This window comes from Brachyhypopomus gauderio, chromosome 9 (genome assembly GCF_052324685.1).
Source record: "Brachyhypopomus gauderio isolate BG-103 chromosome 9, BGAUD_0.2, whole genome shotgun sequence".
Classification (NCBI taxonomy): domain Eukaryota; kingdom Metazoa; phylum Chordata; class Actinopteri; order Gymnotiformes; family Hypopomidae; genus Brachyhypopomus; species Brachyhypopomus gauderio.
This window is the reverse complement of record NC_135219.1, coordinates 20,982,763-21,002,158: the sequence shown is the minus strand read 5'-3', so window position 1 is coordinate 21,002,158 and position 19,396 is coordinate 20,982,763. Positions and strand designations below refer to the sequence as shown.

The following is a 19,396-nucleotide window of genomic DNA, read 5'->3' as shown; positions in this document are numbered from 1 at the left end:
TCCGACATCGCCCCGCCCGTCTTCTCTGAAGCATCAGTGCAGCATCCTCTACGTCAGCCTCTCTCCATCTCTTAAGACCGCAAGCTCGTCGGCTGGGCGTCTTAAGAGGAGTGCGCACACACGTGCGCACACACACATACGACTCTGCTGAGATCATTACATACTCAACCCAGCAAGCTTGGCACCTAATGTCATATCACGTTGAAAGGCAATTAAATCTTTTTTTTTATTGCCTGTAATCTCACACTCATATAATGTTTCGATCGATCTTCAGCCCTGTGTCAATAATGACCGAATTCCTCCCTATTTAACAGCTGAAGGCAATTAGGAATCATGGCTTCTCGCTAGAGTTGAACGTCCAGTCTGTTTCAAGATTGAAAGCTGCCATTTCATTCTTAATGCAGCAGCCTGAACTTCTGATGTCGCAAAACATTTCAATATTTAATCTACTTCTTGCTTCAGAGATTAGTGAACTACAGAGTGAAGGAGAGATCGAGTACGAGAGGTTGTGGAGCAAAACTTGTGCAGGGCGGTTTGAACTGCACATGACGGGGAGATGGGAGCGGGGCATATGGGAGAGGGGCATATGGGAGAGGTGACATGGGCACGTGTGCATTTGTCCGAGGCGTGAGTGATTCGAGGTGGCATCCCACGTGAAGTCTCGGTACCGCCTGGCTCCAAACTGGGTCAAGGTTGTACCTGCCGCATGCCCTCTCTCCCTTCCTGCCTCCCTGCCTCCCCCAGCTCAGGCCGTCACCGGCTGCCCGTGGGAGTGCCACGCGGAAGGAGGATAATGAGAGTCCGTGGCAGACACGCCGTAATCACGTCCCTGCCGGAGCAGGGCAGCAAGCGGCTTCTGGCTTTCCGCAAACTGGGTTAATGCTAATATCTAAGCAAAAAGGATCAAACTGGGAGAGTTGCCGGTAAAAAAGTGGGCCAAAGTCTTGATGGCGCTAACTTTCAGCACGTGAGCAGAAAGGCCTTTTCAAAAACCAAGTACTGGCTCCTGCTTCTAGGACTACTCCGAGAGTGGAGATAAACTAATCCTCATCCACAAAGTTCTGTCTCGTGGATTCCATCTGGTCTCCAGATTCGTGCATACGGCCATCACCAGCCGGAGGTGAGAGTTTGTACATTAAGCTCTTGCTGTGGTTGAAGAGCTAAGCCCATCTGCTGAGCTGCGTTTGTGGTAGAGTATTACCTCTCGTCTTCTGCCTTTGAGTTACACAAGGGTATACCGTTCTTTAGGGTTCCCAGCTCAGTTCCCAGCACCTGATTAACCACCTCAGACCTTGGCTGTTGGCTTTGGCTAACTAAACGAACAACTTTCGCTAACTACATTCATGTAGTCTAAAACTCCGGGGCCTCACAGGAAGAGGCAGGCTGCAGGGCCTTTCTGTATTTTTATTATTACTATTATTATTACCATCATACCTTGGGGCCCCTAACCTTTAGCTTCCACATAAGACAAGGGAAGGAAACAAGGCTCAAGTGCTGGGTGGAGATGCTCAGAGGGAGGGTGTGGCTATGCTCAGAGGGAGGGTGTGGCTATGCTCAGAGGGAGGGTGTGGCTATGCTCAGAGGGAGGGTGTGGCTATGCTCAGAGGAAGGGTGTGGCTATGCTCAGAGGAAGGGTGTGGCTATGCTCAGAGGGAGGGTGTAATGATTCAAACAACCCTGCATCTGATGTAGTACAATCTGTACAGCTTGAACCCCATGCTTCTGTCCCAGGCACCCTACAAAGTAAGTGACTGCACCAACTTTTTTTCACTCCACAAATGCTGAAACTCTGAAAAAGTGAATTTTGGAAAGGTCCCCTGTCCTGTCCTGCTGGTTTGACATTCCTCAGGGGCATCACACAGCATGTTGATTGAGCTATGCTTTCCTTCCGCTTGGCTAGGCACGCTGCAAAGGTGTTTCAGAGGCATTCCTCTGTGTGTGTGTGTGTGTGTGTGTGTGTGTGTGTGTGTGTGTGTGTGTAAGACAAAGCCAGTACACTCCCGTGTTCCCATGCTGGCACCGCGAGCGTGGTTCTCCCTGTACTACAGAGCCCCGTTTCCTTTGATCACTGGGGTGGTTGTCTGTGAGAGGCGCCTGTGTTTGGTAAACAGTGGGATTGTTCTTCCTGCAACACAGTTCCTAGCATGCGTAATAGCTACGCAACGCTAGGATTCTGAGCCGTTCGGGTACACGGTTTTCCCCCCGTCTGCAGTTCAAAATCAGGGTATTAGCACGCCGCGTTGTTGGGCCCCGTTAAATAAGAAGCAGAACTCACTTTTCGTCCACATTACCGCACCGCAAACTACGGCAAAAAAACCCCACCCGAAATTCGCCCTCAGCTGAAAGCGTAGGTAAATCTGTATGGTTTTAAAATCACAGTGGGGCATAGAGGAGTGAGAGCGTGACGGAGCTGGGTTTGGGCCGCCTGGGCGCGGGGGGGACTTCCGCACGAACACGGGCAGCTGGCGGGCGAGATGTGCACGTCTATCCATTTGGGCAAAAGCACGCGATTAACCAGACACAAGATGGACGACGGAATCCCCTCCGCCTGCAATTAAGCGTCTCCTCTTTGCTGGTGTTGGCTTAGAAGACACACGGTGGCAATGTTTATGCAGTTGAAAGAGGTCGAGTCAAACGAGGAGATTTATGTTGTACTATAGAAAATTAAAAAAATTAAGAAAAGCAAATAGCACTACATGCAATCCATGATAAAAAATAATAATAAGGAAAAGACTAATTGTTTTGTGAACAGTAAAAATGTGAATGTGTACTACAGGAAGCAGAGAGTAAATATGCATTAGGTGAAGACTGGAAATATAATCTATGAGGTACTGGTAGCCCTTTGAGATTAACAAAGAAAAAGAAGTGAAGGAAAGACTGAGAGTGATAGTAGGAGTGTGAATGTGTGACTCACCTCTTAAGGTTGAGAAGAGCCCAGGGGATACCAGTGGGGGTTTTAAACGCAGGCAACAACTTCTCTCCCAGCTCTACAGCTTTCCTCCTAAACACCTGAGAGAGAGAGAGAGAGAGAGAGAGAGAGAGAGAGAGAGAGAGAGAGAGAGAGAGAGAGAGAGAGAGAGAGAGAGAGAGAGAGAGAGAGAGAGAGGAGAGAGAGAGAGAGAGAGAGAGAGAGAGAGAGACTCATCAGTCTTCCAGTAAAGAAGCTGTCCGAGAAGCTGCACCAATCCACTGAAGCACCCAACCTATGGATGTCTGCCAACTGCCCTCGATCTGCGCTGCCCTCTCACCGACACCCCCCTCCCTGTCAGCTGCCCGCGTGCTGCACACAGGCCCGCCTCAACACCACAAATCCTGGCAGATAACAACAGATCAGATATGGCCGCTCTGCATATCCGAGCTGTCCGTCATCTCCGCCCGCCCGCCGCCGCCGGTCTCCCGCGCTCTGTGGTCAGGAGGCCGACGTCCGAGCCCTCTGGCCCGCCGATGTTATCGCGCAGAGGGAGGCGGACGCTCCCTGTCGGATCCGGGAGACGCCGCACTCGTGACTAGAGTCACCAAAGCAGGACAAAAAGGACATCGATATAATAGGGAGGGTAGAGGGAAGGAGAAAAATAAAACCATCGCATTAACAGTCAAGGTGAGATTATCAACGCTCAGATGCACTGGCCACAGGGAACGTCCATCTCCTGACAACCGATGACATCACTACACACGCGACAACGTCCCTCCCCCTCCAACCCCCCAACCAATCACTTTAAAGCAGCGCTGATGACGATCGGTACGAGGAGTGAAACTGAGGCGAGATGGATATGAGGAGTGTGAAGCGCCAAACGTGACGGTTTAGTCCAAAGAGCACTAAGCACTGAAGCTGAGCAAATGAAGTGGTGGAGTGGCATCAGAGCAGTGAAGCAAAAGGGGTTTCACCTCATGGAAATGGAGCTGATCACCGCTTCAGCTCGTCAGAGATACCTGCTGCACTCGCACTAGAGCGCATAGCTGCTTCAGCCAATCACAGAGCCAGCGCGAATCACACTAATGCTTCCTGTATGTATATACGCGCGCGCGGACACACACAAAGCTCTGTGTGCCTGTCCTTGGTGCATCAACCCAAGGTCAGCTGTTAACCCGTGGCACTAAATTCAGAGCTGAATTCCCCAGACTGGTGCTCTGTGAAGTAGGCCGTCTGTTCTGCTCCTCCAGCCACTATAAGTGTGTGTGTGTGTGTGTGTGTGTGTGTGTGTGTGTGTGTGTGTGTGTGTGTGTGTGTGTGTGTGTGTTGCAGCCTTGTCGTTAGATCCTCCCGTCTCCCAGAGGTCAGAGAGAACCTCCCAAACCTCCTGTGCTCATGGGCTGATGACACACATCACACCAAAGGTACATGAATATCTCAGCATTATGAGGAGCTGTGGAGCACTTTGATTAATGTCTATAATAAAGCCCCCAGGGGTAAAGTCCTGGCCTCAGAGTGAACAAGCCTGGCTATCATCATGGCAAACATACAACCTGATTAGGAAGCAATCGAATAAGGCCTCATCCCACAGGCCAAGACGACAAACGTTATGTACTTCCTAGCTTTAAAAAATACATATAAATAAGTAATAAAAAAGATTCAAATTTCTGGAACACACGAGTGGGGTAGGTCATATGGAATGCTCGGAATCCCACCATGGCAACGGTTGCCACCATTACTACTTCAAGCATCTCGGGATTGAATCGGCTTCCGCGTTTAGGTCCCGGCCCATTTAACCTCTTCCCCCTACCCCTCCATTACCTTTAATTGTGGACACTCGAAAACAAAAAGGTAAGAGATTAAAAACAGGACAGGGCCTTTACCAGTCACACTGATGCACGAGATGCCGCCATGCGTTAACGGCATTTAATTGAATCTAGATTTCTGTTTGGGGGTTATGTCGACAATAGTAAACACGGGGCCGTTGTCCTGCCTTTTAGAACCACAGCTGAACGGCATGAACATCGCACGCACGTAGACAGGCTGAGGGAACCACGCAAAGACTTCCAACAAAGTTCATTACCTAAAATAGACTCATCACTATGCTAATCGATTCAGGTCCACAGATGTCAAACACGCAACAGGGCCCCAGCGGAGCGTAACGGGAGCACACACATGCTCGCTCTGGGGGGGGGGGTCGCAGCAGCGAGGTGGGCGTGTGCAATTCAGAGAGCCCAGGGGACCTGGAGCCGTCCCTCCACCATAGAACGTACTACACCCACCATGAAACAACAGCTCTGATCACACCCGCAGTGCTGCTGGGCCCACCCAAGGTGAGGGCGTTCCCAGTGTGGTCCCTAAGGCAAGGATCTTAACGTTATCTTAACGTTATTTGCCGATGTTTTTATCGATGAGCAACAGAAATGGAGTCATACTGGCTCTAAGGAGCCAGGACGTGAATGCAGCGCTACAAACGATCTCTACTGTGACCAGTTGATATATGCCACAGCAGCAGTGATTCTATAGCTTGGCTATGAAGTCAGCAAGGAGGCTAAGGGCACATATGATGAGGGCAACACAGAGAAGTTAGCCAGCTAACAGGCCTGCAGAAAGGTGCGACCAAGAAGAACTGGCTAACCATTCTCGAGGCCTTGAAGACTGCTAAGCTAGCTTACGATTCGATGTCCCACATCTAGCATGTTGAATAAGGAAAGAAAGGTTTCTGCCTTTTTCCGTGAAGGGTAAATACTTAGTGATTATGTATTGGTCATATTCTAATAATGACACAAGAATCTCCCAATCACATCGATGCTGGCAGGCCACCAGACCTCCAATGGTTAATATTGTGCAGAGAGCAGAGCTCTCTGTCCCATATCACTTCAAGGACTTCTTGTTCTTTATAACGAAGATAGTTGTTAGTGACATTAAATGTATGCTTGGCCTTGTTTCCATGTCAAAGGTATTCAAGATCCAATGATTCTTTATTGTCAATTCCCTGTGTCCGTGACAGAGGGAATCGAGATGCGTGTACCAACTTTGACCTGCTGCAGAATACATTTGGAGCCAATCAGACAGCTGTGGTCAGGTTTCCTTGGTTGACAGCTGCATATACAGTTCTCAGTGCAGCCCGGTTTCTTTGAGCTTCTTCAAAAGAGGTTGTACACCACATCTTGGAAGTCCAGTCTGCGTTTGTACTCTCTGCCCGTGTGAGACCTTGTGGTATAGCATCCTCGTGTCTTGATGCTGTGCTCAGTCTGGCCATGGTGTACGACCTGCGAGAGGAAACCCACTATAGGCCACTATAGTAGCCTTTGGCTGTTCCTTGCTCAGTTTTAAGCTGCATACTCAAGTGTTTCTGTCCGTTTCAACCTCCAAAGAGGTCATCACCTATTTGGTATAATTGGTTAATCATACACGTGACTATAATCCTACATAATCCATGACCATGACACGTGACTATAATCCTACATAATCCATGACCATGCAAGTGCACGGAGTCATACTAAATAATGATTTTATTTAGATTTCTCTTTTGTTTATTCATGTGTGTGCATATACTGTAGTAACCTGATTGTGTTCTTGCATATATATGCCAAATGTAGCTGTTCATTAAAAGACAGCTTGACTAGTGTTTTCGTGGCTGACCTGCTTGCTCTGTCTAAAGCTCACTGACGGCAGGCAGAGGTTTCCAGCATCCCTGTTGGGGGAATGACTTACTATTAACACTGCAATTTTTTGCATTCTTACTTTGCAAATTGGTTTTTCCATACATGCCTAAATTTTGTGCACAATACTGTATTTATATTAGATACACATTATCTCACAAAGCATCTCAAATATTTTGTTAAACATTTTCATGGGACAACACTATAGAAATGAGTCTTGGATATAATGGTCATTGTACAGCTCGAATAGCAGTATAGATTTACTGCTAGATAGTCTTTTGAAAATAACTCCACACAGCTATTAATGTCCAAATAGCTGGCAACACAAGAGTACACCTCACTGTGAACATGTACAAATTGTGTCCATAGGGTCAATATTTTGTGACCACCATTATCTAAAACTGCCTTAACCCTCTTGGGCATTGAATTCACCAGAGCTGCACATGTTGCTACTGGAATCCTCTTTCATTCCTCCATGATGAAATCATGGAGCTGGTGGATGTGAAGACACCTTGTGCTCTTCCATATTTCACTTGAGGATGCCCCACAGGTGCTCGGTTGGGTGTAGGTTTGGAGACATACTTGACCAGACCAGACCTTCAAGGCAGTTTGTGGTTGTTATGTTGGAAAAACTGCCATGCGGCCCAGTTTATGAAGTGAGGGGGATCATGCTCGGTCTCGGAATGTCCCAGGACATGTTGGAATTCACGTTTCCCCTCTACGAACATCTCTACGAACATCTCTACAAACATCTCTACAAACATCTCTACAAACATCTCTACAAACATCTCTACAAACATCTCCCCAGTGCTGCCAGCACTCACTCAGCCCCAGACCACGATGCTACCACCCCCATGTTGGGCTGTAGGCTAGACGCGGTTATATCGGCCCTCCTCACCAGGGCACCGCCGCACATGCTGGACTCCGTCTGAGCCAAACAAGTTTTATCTCGGCCTTGTCAGATCACGGGACACTGTTCCAGTAATCCATGCTCTTGGACTGCTTGTCTAGAGAAAACCGTGCGTGGGCTTTCGTGTGTGTCTGGTTCAGAAGAGGCTTCCTTCCGACACGACAGCTGTGCAGACGGTTGATGCCGCGTGTGGTGCATATGGTCTGAGCACTGACGGCCCGACCTCCCACTTCTTCAAACTGCTGCAATGCTGGAGGCACTCGTGCGTCTCTTTTCGAAGCCGGCCTCTGGATACGATGCTGAACACGTGGACTCAACTATATATTACACACACGTATATGATATTAGATCTCGCACACTATACATATATACATTAAGCTGCAGAACAAGCAAACAGGTCTATGCTAACAGGTGGCTATTAGCAACACGGATTCTTGGCCATATTAGCATGTTGTGCGGAGTAGGAGAACAGAAATAAATCAGGTGTGAGAGTTGGTGTGCTTTCCTGAGCCCAAGGCTCACAGTTTATGTCCTTTGGGGCAGCCAGGAGAGGGCCTGACTGTCTAAATAAGATGAATAATGATACCAGAGCAGGCTGACCCAAGACCCTTGTGGGCTTTTTAAGCAAATTACTGTCCAAGTCTGTAGGGAGCTGATCAAGCAGTACACCGGAGCTCCACCTGGCCCTCCCCCTATGGTTGGTGAACTGCCACATCGGTTTCAAAAGTCCTGCTCTCCTTGATTTCCTAGCAGGAAAACTGCATTAACCACTTCTATTTATGCCATTTTTTATTTGACCGACACTTAGTATGACTGACACTATGACTAGTTGGTTAGCCAGTTAGAGATGTTAGTTCTGTCTTCTGAGAACAAGCTAGTAATATTTAGTGTCATACAAACCAGAAAAAAAGTCTATTTCATATTCAAGGAGAACTACCTGAAACATGATAGTGTAATCAAGGGCAACAATTAAAAAACCGGAGTAATCACAGTATGACTTGCACCATGGCTAGTTCTAAGTGACGTTAAGTTAGCTAGCTAGCTAACAGTCTGTCAACACAACTCTTCTGTGCATAGGCCAGTAGCTGATATTTCTTCACATCTCAATTGTACAGGTGGTGTACACGTTGCATATTAGGCATACAAGGCACATTCATTGATCAAATTCCAAGTGCGTTTCGATAACATCGCTCTCCTTTCATCACACATGGTTAGTCTTGCCTAGAGTAAACGGGAAGAGTACGTCTATTACACAACAACAAGCTGTCAGTAATGCGCTCTAAACCAGGAGAAAAGAGGAGGTTATTTATTACGCTGCGGGGTAATCAGGCATCATAAAACGGTCATTTAAAAATGAGACAGGAATAGAAATCAGTTGAGAATGCTGTTACCGTCAAGTTTTAAAGTAATCTGCAGTATCTGTTCTTACCTAAAATGTACTGAATATGCCAAGTCTAACCTACCCGGTATTTGCAATGTACAGCTGTATTATTTATGAAAATCGCATACATCTATGAAGATACATTCAGTATAGATTGTGTTTAATTATGATGCTTTTAGCAGTGTCTTTAACTAGGCATTATTATATAAAAGGCATGCACTCAAGACAATCCAATAGCATCGCTCATGACTAATGTTCCTGACGACTAAGGCAGCATAAAAACAAGATGTAGCTGATCTTGAATAGAAAACAGAGAGGGGGAGCGAAAGGTTCTGAGGGTTTAAATCACCAGCAGACAGCGCCGGTCCACACATGCGAGTGGCCTAATAAAACGGGGAGGGGAGCCAACACAAACCAACCCACCCACCACTCTGCCAATACACTATATTCTAAATGGAAGCAATGGCTCAAATTTTCATCAAACAGAGTGCAGCTTCCACAGATGCTCCTGCAGGCCTCATTTGGGTCTGATTAATTGGGGGAGGAAGCTATTATCTGATCAAACAAAGTCCCATCTATAGAGAGCAAGGTCAGACAGTATTAGTGAGTGGGAAGTGAAAGCTGCGACCCGTGTTGGCTCAGCACTTCGGAGCGCAGAGGAACCGAACCGACCGGCATGGGGTGCGCGGATGGGGGGATTTGGGCAACGGGAAGTGAAAAGGCAGCTTTAGAAACAATATGCAGGCTATACGCATCTCTCGACTCGATGACATCATGGGCTGTCGAAGCGATGGTTTGGTGTTTGCAAGGTGAATGAGTGGCAATCATCACAAGTGCCCCACACCCCAACAGGGATGCTGGAACCTCTGCCTGCAGTCAACGAGCTCTAGACGAAGCAAGCAGGTCAGCCATGAGAACACAAGTAAAGCTGTCCTTTAATGAACAGCTAAAGCTGGCCTATAAAGCACAAGTGTGGCAGAGCGTCAGGTTGTTATTACAGTATCTGCACACGTCTAACTGTTCCCGGTACCGACTCGGCTGTAAACGTCATTTGTGATCACTTAATGGCACAGTTGCTCAGAATTTAAAAGCCTGGCACAACAGATCACGCCCTCGAACTTGCGGGGGATTTGTGAAAAGGGCACTCAGAAGCAATTACTCCACTCACGTGAAGTGATAGTGATGTATTCCAACTCTCAGAAAAGCAAGACCCCCCCCCCCCCCCCCCCCCCCCCCCCAGTGTCTCAGTGTTTCTCAAAGAGAGGGAGGGGTGGTGGAGTAGGATGGACTGAGATAGTGCTGTGGAGAGATGAGATGGTCAGTGAAACGGGCCTCTGCTCCAAACAGTCTAGCACCACAGCAGCTCAGTGCCGGGGGGGCCTGGCAAACCTGGTTTATTTGTCTCAAATTTCATTCCATTTTCCATGTATCTATTTCCCCCCATTGGGATTGTAAGGTTTCTTTCCTTTAAGGAAATGTGTTACATACTATTACACATGCAATAGAAAATTGCACCTTTGCTAAATGCTGCTGTAGCACTTTCAGTAAATACAAGACTGTTGTAAAATTTGTTTAGATTTCAGGGCACATTTTATGAATATAAATAAATGCGCAATTTCTAACTAACATTTCATTGTAAAAAGAAACTGTCTGATTTATCTTGTTTAAGGACATACCTGCAATCATTTGTGATGACCAGCATCATAAAGCCATTTTACTACCACCATATGGATATTGGTCCATTCTATCATTTTTATCCTCTGACCTGCTTCAATTAACATTAGCGCCAGTAAATCTACAACAAATGTGACTTTTTCCTCTTTTATCCTTTTTGGTTTTGTGTGTGTGTGTGTGTGTGTGTGTGGGGGGGGGGGGGGGGGCTTGTGAAGCTCCTCCACCCCTGGATCTCCTCTTGTCCAGAGTGGAGATGACGAAGCTCGTTCTTGGCCAATTATGCCCACAATGGAGTGCACGTTCCTTTTTATCTTTCCTCTTGGAGGGGAAGTCAACAAACAAACAAACAAAAAGCTATAATGTGTTCAAGATGTGGATTCATTATGGGCTCCTTCATGGTCTTGTTACCAAGCAAAGACGAGGCTGGTGCTTGCAGAAATCCTTCAGTGAGCCAAAGTAGAAAAAAAAAGGGAACATTACCAGCAAACATGTGGAGACGCTGGGTGGGGATAGCCCGCTCTGAAACGGCTCTTCCATGCCGTGTCCGACGGCACACACCAGAAAGGGAGAGGGTTCCTCGCTCAGAGAGCGAAGACGACGACTCCACGGCACTGTCGGCCACGCCCCCAAGAGTGCGCGGAGCAGGAGGGGACACACGGCTCATTGCCTCGCTCTTTATTTGTTTAGAAGGAGCCCGGAATGAGTCTGGCAGAAGTGGAGGTGCAACTTGCCAAGATATCAGCGCACGTGGTCGTTCGCACGTTGCATTTAATTAACTGATTTGCCACTAACAGCAAGGTCAGTCCTGCGGACACGCACTGCGGCAAGACGGACGGACCGGGAATAACTGATTTCCTCAAAAGCCGAATGGATGTGTTCCGAGAGACGTGGGGCCGTCGTGTTCTTAAAGTCAGAAGAAGGGGTCGGCTGGGGAAGTGGGAAATGGGCAGATCCTATTGCTGCCCCATGTTCGCTTACCAGTCCGGCACTGGGTGATCAGTTGCACGAGAGGGAGAGAGGGAGAGAGGGGAGAGAGAGAGAGAGAGAGAGAGAGAGAGAGAGAGAGAGAGAGAGAGAGAGAGAGAGAGAGAGAGAGAGAGAGGGTGAGGAGGAAAGTGTTCGACATGCAAAACAAGTGGCCCGGCGTTCTTGACCCGAAACCCGCACGCTCGGCGACGCGCGGCCACCTCTGCATTCGTTGCTGGTCTTAATTCTTTTGCAAGAGCTGGATTGAGGAGGGAAGCTGTTATTTGAGTTGAGCCATACCTCAGCCTTTCGCATGCAAATGAGGTCTGGGGGAGAGAAACGGTGGGTGCGCAGAATAGTAAGAATGGAACGGGCCGATAGAAAGGGCTTTTAAGGCCCGAGGAGAGAAAGCTCTCTGGCCGTCTGGGACCCAGCTGTAAGCAACGGTGGAACAAAGCTGATCCAGGAACAGTGGGGAAGCAGGAGAAGGAGAGGAGACGCTTCACGTTTGATGAGAAAACCACAAACGCAGCTAAACTAAAACGTTCAATTTCAATTGGGGAAGGACCTGAAGATCTTATGCAAGCCGTGAACGTCCAACGGTCTGTGGGTACTAAAATCTAATACTCCCTCTTTATGGGTATTGTGCAATGTGTGATGTTTCCAGGGAGAGGAGAAAAAAAAACAGGAAGGAGAGGAGACATCATTACCCAGTTCCTCCGACCAACTGGTAAACGAGGCCATGGAGGCTTGATATTAATTGAATTAGTTGTACCATGCAAGTCAGGTGCAGGATGGAGAAGCCAGTGTTTAGACATAGAAACAGAAATCGAAGGGGGGGGGGGGGGATTCTACATATAAAATACTCAGCCTACCTGAGTATTGTTGCTAATTATGCCTGTCCCTTTATGACCATTTTATGCATCTTCACATTGTAACATGGATCCACTTTATTACTGGACATCGAAGTAACATTCACAAACCAATAGAATGACTGCTTAAAAGATCGATGTGCTAATTGGCATATTGCACCACATATCTACCACATGTTCTCTTTCATGTGGGACACATTTAAGAAAAACTGCAGTCAGATATTTCTTAAATAAAAAATAGTAAAATTTGTTGGGCACCAATTAGCACTTCCAAAGGTTAATACCACAAAACTTGTGCTCATCAGTAAAGTCAACTTTGGACCAGTTCTCCACACACACGCACGCACGCACGCACACACGCACACACAGCTCCTGAGCAAAGATGCTCCTAATCTAGCCTTTTAAATTATTTCTTTCTGAGACACTTGCCAACTTTCTGCACTTAGAGGGGGGGGGGGGGGGGGGGGGGGGGGGATAAATACAATAGAAGTGCAAGACATCACTTATCGAAGCTACAGCAAAAGCTGTAAAGTGGAAATACTTGTAATTTAAAAGGAATGTTATAGATAATGAGACTGGCAGCGTGGTTAAACCCACAGGTCCCGTCTGTGGACACTGTCAAAGCATTTTGAACGCAGAATTAGCTCATTTTCACTAATATCAAAGAGGAGCTCGACACAGGTGCCACCTTTTCAGAGAAACATGTTGCAAGCTTCAGAGAACTGTTAGCCGAATGAGCTGTGCGAATCCACGAGCCCAAGTCAACACCTGATCCAAACGCTCAAACCATTATCCTCCCCGTCAGAATGACCCACGTGCTGGAAGGGCTGCTCACGGAGCTCGTCTTCACCACGGCGGAAACAGTGCTGCTTAAGGCACCAAAAGGCACGCGTAGCCGTGCAATGCGGAGATTCTCTTGAGACCAGACAGTTTTGCCCCATTCACCACTGAATTGGTGAGCAATTCAAGCTGCTGCATTGAACAGATACCTCGCCGAGAGCCTTTGCCGTCATCCCATTCACTCGCACATTTGTCTTGCGTGGACAGGCAGCATTTGTGGGGACTTGAATGAATTAGTGTCGGCGTAAAGCTTCAATATTGTAGAAAGGCCGTGATGAATGTGTAATGGCTGAAAGGGCCACATCACTTCAGCCTTCAGCTGAACAACCTGCTGTCGTAGAGGTTCGGTCACCTTGGAGAGGCTTGCTTGGAAAATGATCAGTGTTGCCAGATAACTAGGATGTGCGAGTGAGAGAATGAGACACATAGAGGTTCTCTCTCAACACCAAAAGTATGGTTTAGGACATGTCGGCTGACAAACACCCAGCCGCCGACCCCCATGTCTACTCTCTGGGTGAAGAATCTTATGAGGATAGATTTCGGCAAGGACACCGATGATCTTACTTATCCCATCAGTTTGGAAATGTCTTCAACAGCAGCACTGAAACACCGGCTCCAATGAAAGCCTTACCAGCAAGGGCTTGGTCTATAAAAAGGCGAATACGATTGATACCTACTGATCCTCGGAGCACCCCATCTTTCAAGATTCTCCATCAGTCTGCTCTTTCAAGAGGTCAAGTATCTCTCAGCCTTGTGTGATGACCTCAGAGGTCATTAAGGCTCATCAGGTTTCAAGGAAAACCCCTTTTAAGGGAAGAATCAGCCTTGCCTGGCTTTCCTCCTGAAAGGTCTTCACTCCGTAATTAGTGTCGGCATTCTATCAGGAACTCGCACGGTTATCGGTGCACACGAAAGCAAATGAACCTCATTTGAATATGACCGCCACGGGCCACTTTCAAGTTGCCGCGTTCCGTGTTGCTCCCAAAGAGCCATTGCGTGACGTGGAGCTGAAGCCAACTGGGAGATGTGCAATCCACGAACGTGACATGAACGTTAATACAAGATCTAGCGTAACCCTTCTGGAGGAGCCAAAGAAGGCCAGGGAACGCTCTGATTGGGAGCGGACACATGAGGAGTTTCCAGGTGCTCGCCTACGGATCTCCTTATCGGCGGCGCGGTGCTCCAAACGAGCCTCGCCGTTCCGAGTAACCCCCATAGGTAGCAGAACCCGCCCCAAGTACATGTGGGGATTAGATCGCAGACGGCTCCATACAGCAGCTGATGTAATCGGGAGGCAAGGCAGGGTTCTCCTCAAAGAGCGGGTAAATAGTTTAGAGCTCTTCATAAATATTAACCAAGTCCCCGCAGGCAACGCAGGCCACCGTTTGAACAGTCCTCCTCTCTCGCGGTCTTTTGGAAGGTTGCTCTATGCAAACGCATGAGTGTATGCACATGTAGGCATTTGTGGCAGGGATTTAAATGTGCTTCAAGGAACACATGTTCGGCAATTACCCAAAAGCCTTTGCTGATGCCGTTATCAACAAATGCAGTTGCACCACCTGATAAGCACTATCCAGGAGATCATTAAATCAACACGGCGAACACCTGACTGCAGCAGTTCAACTCCATCTCCACAAATACGGCAAGGTCATGCGATAACATCTCTCCAATAACGCTCAACAATGTCACAAGAAGCCGCAATTGTTCCCCTGGGCTTCCCCGTGTGGGCCAGGAGTCTTAATGTACATTACAGGTGGCATTACAGGTGGCATTACAGGTGGCTTTATTCTTCTTTTATCACTTTGCATCTAGTCACAACGAGACTTGATGCATTAAGTTTAGACGTGCATTTTGTGGCAGGAGAAGTCTATCAGAGAACACCCTGAAAACAGATGAATATGTTCCTGCTATGAGGCATGCCACTCAAAATAATAAAGAAAAATGTTTATGGAGACATTATTGAATCTCTTACATTCCCATTAGAGGAGAAAGAGTAAATAAATGAGGCCTCAGCTAAATGAGACGGGGAGCATGGTTAGAGCCCTAGATTCCATCTGTGGACATTGTCAGAAAGCATTTTGAGCACAGAATTAGCCAATTTTCACAAATATCAAGCAGGAGCTTGGCGCAGGGCCACCATCTCAGAGAAACATGCCACAGTTTTCAGAGAATCTCCATTTCTTAACTGAATGAGCCTCCCTAATCCACAGCAATCCTAGCCAATGCCAGATGCCAGTGCCAAAGCCATTTTCCTCCCTGACGGACCTGCCCGTGCGCCGAAAGTTGAGGGCTGCTTGCAGAGTTCATCTTCCCACATTGGGAAACGCAAAAGCAGCGGCTTTAGACTCCAGAAGTCCTGCGTCACAGGGCGCAGGAAGGGAAGGTGCACAGGCTCATCTGGGCTGCAGGTTAGGACATGACGAACCGCTAACGGTTCTGAACCCAAACGGCACCGTGCGGCTGGAAATCCCAAGGTTTATTAGCGCTGGGGATTATGCCCGCGCGCTTCACGCAGCCTGCCTTCGCTAATCCAATTACGCGAGTTTGAGGGGACTAGACAGTGGAAGGGTTCGCGCAACAGGGGAAATACCACAACACAAGAGAGGCCGCTGGAGTCTGCCTGCTGGCCTGTTTAAGATGCCCATGCAGATCTCCACACAGCTTGTTAATAATCCTCAAACACAGCCACCCAAGACTTTTTCCAGCAAGTATTTGGGTGAGGGTCGCTGGTCCACGTCAAATTTCTTACCACTGTAACTGAATGGGATTTCTTGGCTTACTCTTGTATAAAATGGCCCAACAAGCCATCAGGCTAGTAAACAACAGAGGAACTACCATCAAAAGAGAATATGAATGCTTAAATATTAAAAATATCAGCTTAAAACCGCAGATTCCATGATGGGATCCACTGGTCTTGTGAGAATTGTTCTCTTGTCCATTTTAAACCCAGTTTGAAGAGAAGAGACGTGACCTCCAGTGGTCAATGCCATCTTGAGGGATCGGAGATTGAGTTCCGGGGGGGGGGGGGGGGGGGGGGGGGGTAGCTCAGTCAGTGTCAATGTCTATGTACAAGATTTGCTGAATATGCCCCTCCCCCACCTCCTGGACAGTGATTTGAGCCGAGATTTAGCCCCTCCCTACCCAGCTCTAGGTTATTAGATGGGAGTGTGCTCTGCCTGCATTAAACCAAAACCAGCACAACTAACATAATTAATAGCTATGATTAAGAGAGCTACGAAGCATGCTACACTTTTCTGATAGTTATATGGCCTGTATAAATAAGTAAATAAATAAATGCATTTCAGTATGAATCATGAGTGAGGCACGTTGTGGATGCGTGATTATTATCAGCTTCTGGGCCCAGGAAGGCGGGGCCAATGCGTGCGTCCTCCATGACATGGGTGATGTCGCAGAACAGCCAACCAGCTCTGAGGAGGGGCCTCTAGCCGTCCAATCCCGCACACGAGACCCGACAAGGCAGCCAAGATGAGCACGCATCATAGCGACATGAGGCGGAGAGCGAGACAAGGCCGTCCATCCTAACCAGAGAGGGTCAGTTACGCTCTGTTGGCTCGAACTTCTGTTTATTTGAATACGACGATCGAGCCTGGAGCAACCCACAAGGCTTTAGCTCCACACAGAGGACCCACATGCCAGGTTCAACAAAAGCTGATGTGCCCATGCTAATTTTGCCCTTATTAGAATGAAGACTTGTGGGTCAGCTGTGCTGATGGACAAGGCCCTTTGTGAAAAGGGTAAATAAAAGATTGTTGATTCATTAAACCTGCCCTGAATGATAACTAGCGTGCCAAGCTGCTGTTTTAATAACTCCTCTCAGAAAACGGCTTCATTTGTCACTGTAATGGATTATTTCTTTTCAATAAAGCAACGCGCATGATTCACGACGCTCCTCGTAGGTATTTGTGGAATAGGCCCATTTTTCATCTGGTAGCGGTGAATAATTTTTTCCTGTAATTACCGGGTAATGTGGAGTAATTAACGTGGCAGAGACGCTTGCTCTTTCCCCCTAGCGGCACCTTTCGTGCGGGGTTGGCCCTGCCGAGATTGCCCAGAGGTCTGGAGCTCAAGGACTTCACAGCCTTGGAAAAAAACAGCTAGGGCCCAGTACTGTGATGGCATGACTGCCATGTGGAAGAAAGATGGGTAATATTAATAGTACCTTCGATAAAATAACAATAATAATATTAAAAAGGATGAGTAATGAGGTAAGCATGAGGCAGTTAGGAGGTCCCAAAACGTTCCTGCAAGATATCTTGAGTCAGCTGATATCTGGGGTCAGCTGGGGAAGTGAACGCAGGCTGCACCTATCGGACGGCTTTCTGCACCTAGGTATCGGCTCCTTGACAAACAGGAAGCCACCCCCCTCCCCCCCACACACACACACACACACACACACACACACACACACACACACACACACACACACACACACACACACACACACACACACACACACACACACCCGCAGCTTCTCCTGGTCGTCCTGCCTTGCCGACAATTCTCTGGTTTCACCAAAAACAGGTCCTCCAGCCCTCACGGCTCGCGATCAGCTGGGGAAAAGTGAATTCGCCTTTTCTTAATTCCTGCCACTTGAGAACAATCAAGGGAGCTAGCCAGGCATTACGGAGCGGAGGCGGAGATAGCCAGACAGCGCCTCACTCCAGAAAGACAGGAAGAACCTGCGGGACTGGCTGGGCGATCGTGCACGCGGTGGAATGAGCTTCTGCTTAAATTCTTACTAATGACAGGAAGCGGCACGTGCCTCCACAAACCGAGCACATGCCAGCGTACTGAAAGGATGAAAACAAGCGGCAACTGTTGGAGGAACCCTTTGTGGGGGGAAAAAAAGGCACTGCACCAGCTCTTTGGCTCCTGGGCTTTGAAGAATATAGGGCGTGGGTGGGGATTCTGGCAGCTCGGAAAACCCTTCATCGTAATGCCACGAGGCTCCACGCGCCGACGGCCCGACACGGCCCGCGTTACAGGGTATGTCAGCGGGGCGGCGCGGGGCAGAGATCTTGACATTTCTGGACGAGTGGCAGCTGGAGCCGGCTCGGACTCCGACAGCGAGAGTAAGGTCAGGCTGGAAGGAGCTCTCGAACCTCACGGCCCGGCATCAAAACAAAACGGGCCTGCCACATCACTCGGCACTTTTGTTCCCTCCTCCCTTTGCATTATTTATTTACGTAGTCTAATTTACGTAGTCTAATTAAAGGGGCCCTCTCCCGCTAACAGGAGTGCTATAGAGATCGCTCCGGTCCAGCGCAGGACTGACTGCTGAAAGGCCTCTCGCGGTGTGTGTGCACTCAGCCTGCACACATGGACCGAGCCTTCAGCTGTTAGAGTGGCAGACCTCGAGCTCCCTCCCCCTGTTCTACACCCACTCTAATGTGGCCCGTCAGTCAGGTAAGACCCAGAAAGGAGGGGGGGGGGATGAGAGAGAGAATGAGAGAGAGAATGAGAGAAAGCCTTGCAGGTAGTGATTATGTTCCGATTAAGTCCTGCTGGAGACATTATAACTTCATCAGGGTGAAAGCTCAAACAGTTTCCAAATACACCAGTTTATGCAAATTCCTCCTAAATAAACACGACAGAGTTTCTTCTACTGAAGGGTCACACGGAGAGAAGCTCTCAGAGGTCCCACACGGAGGAAGACAAACAAATACAAAAAGGCAATTACTTGTCATGTTGCAACTGAGGGGGAAATATTTCACCACAGCCACACCGGCACCAGTTAGCGTAAATTTGCAGCACACAAGCAATTTCCTACCAAGCCCATACAAAGGAATCAAAAAGCAACACACAAGGCCCAACACATCATGTTTTTCTTACTCACGCTGTACTGAACCTCGTTTATTCCGGTGTGTCTCCTCCTATGGAGCCCATCCCGAGTCCTGCGTCACCCGCCATCATGGAGAAACCGTCGAAATAAGCAACACGTGGCGGGCAGGACCGATTGGCCCAATCGGGTGGGCCGTGTCTGACCCCACACACTCCCCTTTGTTGGGGGGAGGATGGTAGAAGCATTGTGGATCTGTCACAGGAGGCCCGTCACTCATCAGCCGCCGGCGTCATTAAGGATACGAGGGGTTTATGCAGCACCGCGCCTAATTGGGGATGCGAGAGAGAGCGAGCGAGAGTTTTCCTTGTTTACAG

General features: G+C 48.3%; 1 protein-coding gene across 1 annotated transcript in view; it reads right to left on the bottom strand.

Moving 5' to 3' along the window:
- man1a1 (mannosidase, alpha, class 1A, member 1) overlaps positions 1 to 19,396 on the bottom strand; it is a 78,746-nt gene that overhangs the window by 22,778 nt on the left and 36,572 nt on the right. Inside the window, exon 5 of the mRNA XM_077017882.1 lies at positions 2,915 to 3,009. Within this exon, the coding sequence (XP_076873997.1) occupies positions 2,915 to 3,009 (95 nt within the window). The remainder of the gene's footprint in view (positions 1 to 2,914; positions 3,010 to 19,396) is intronic.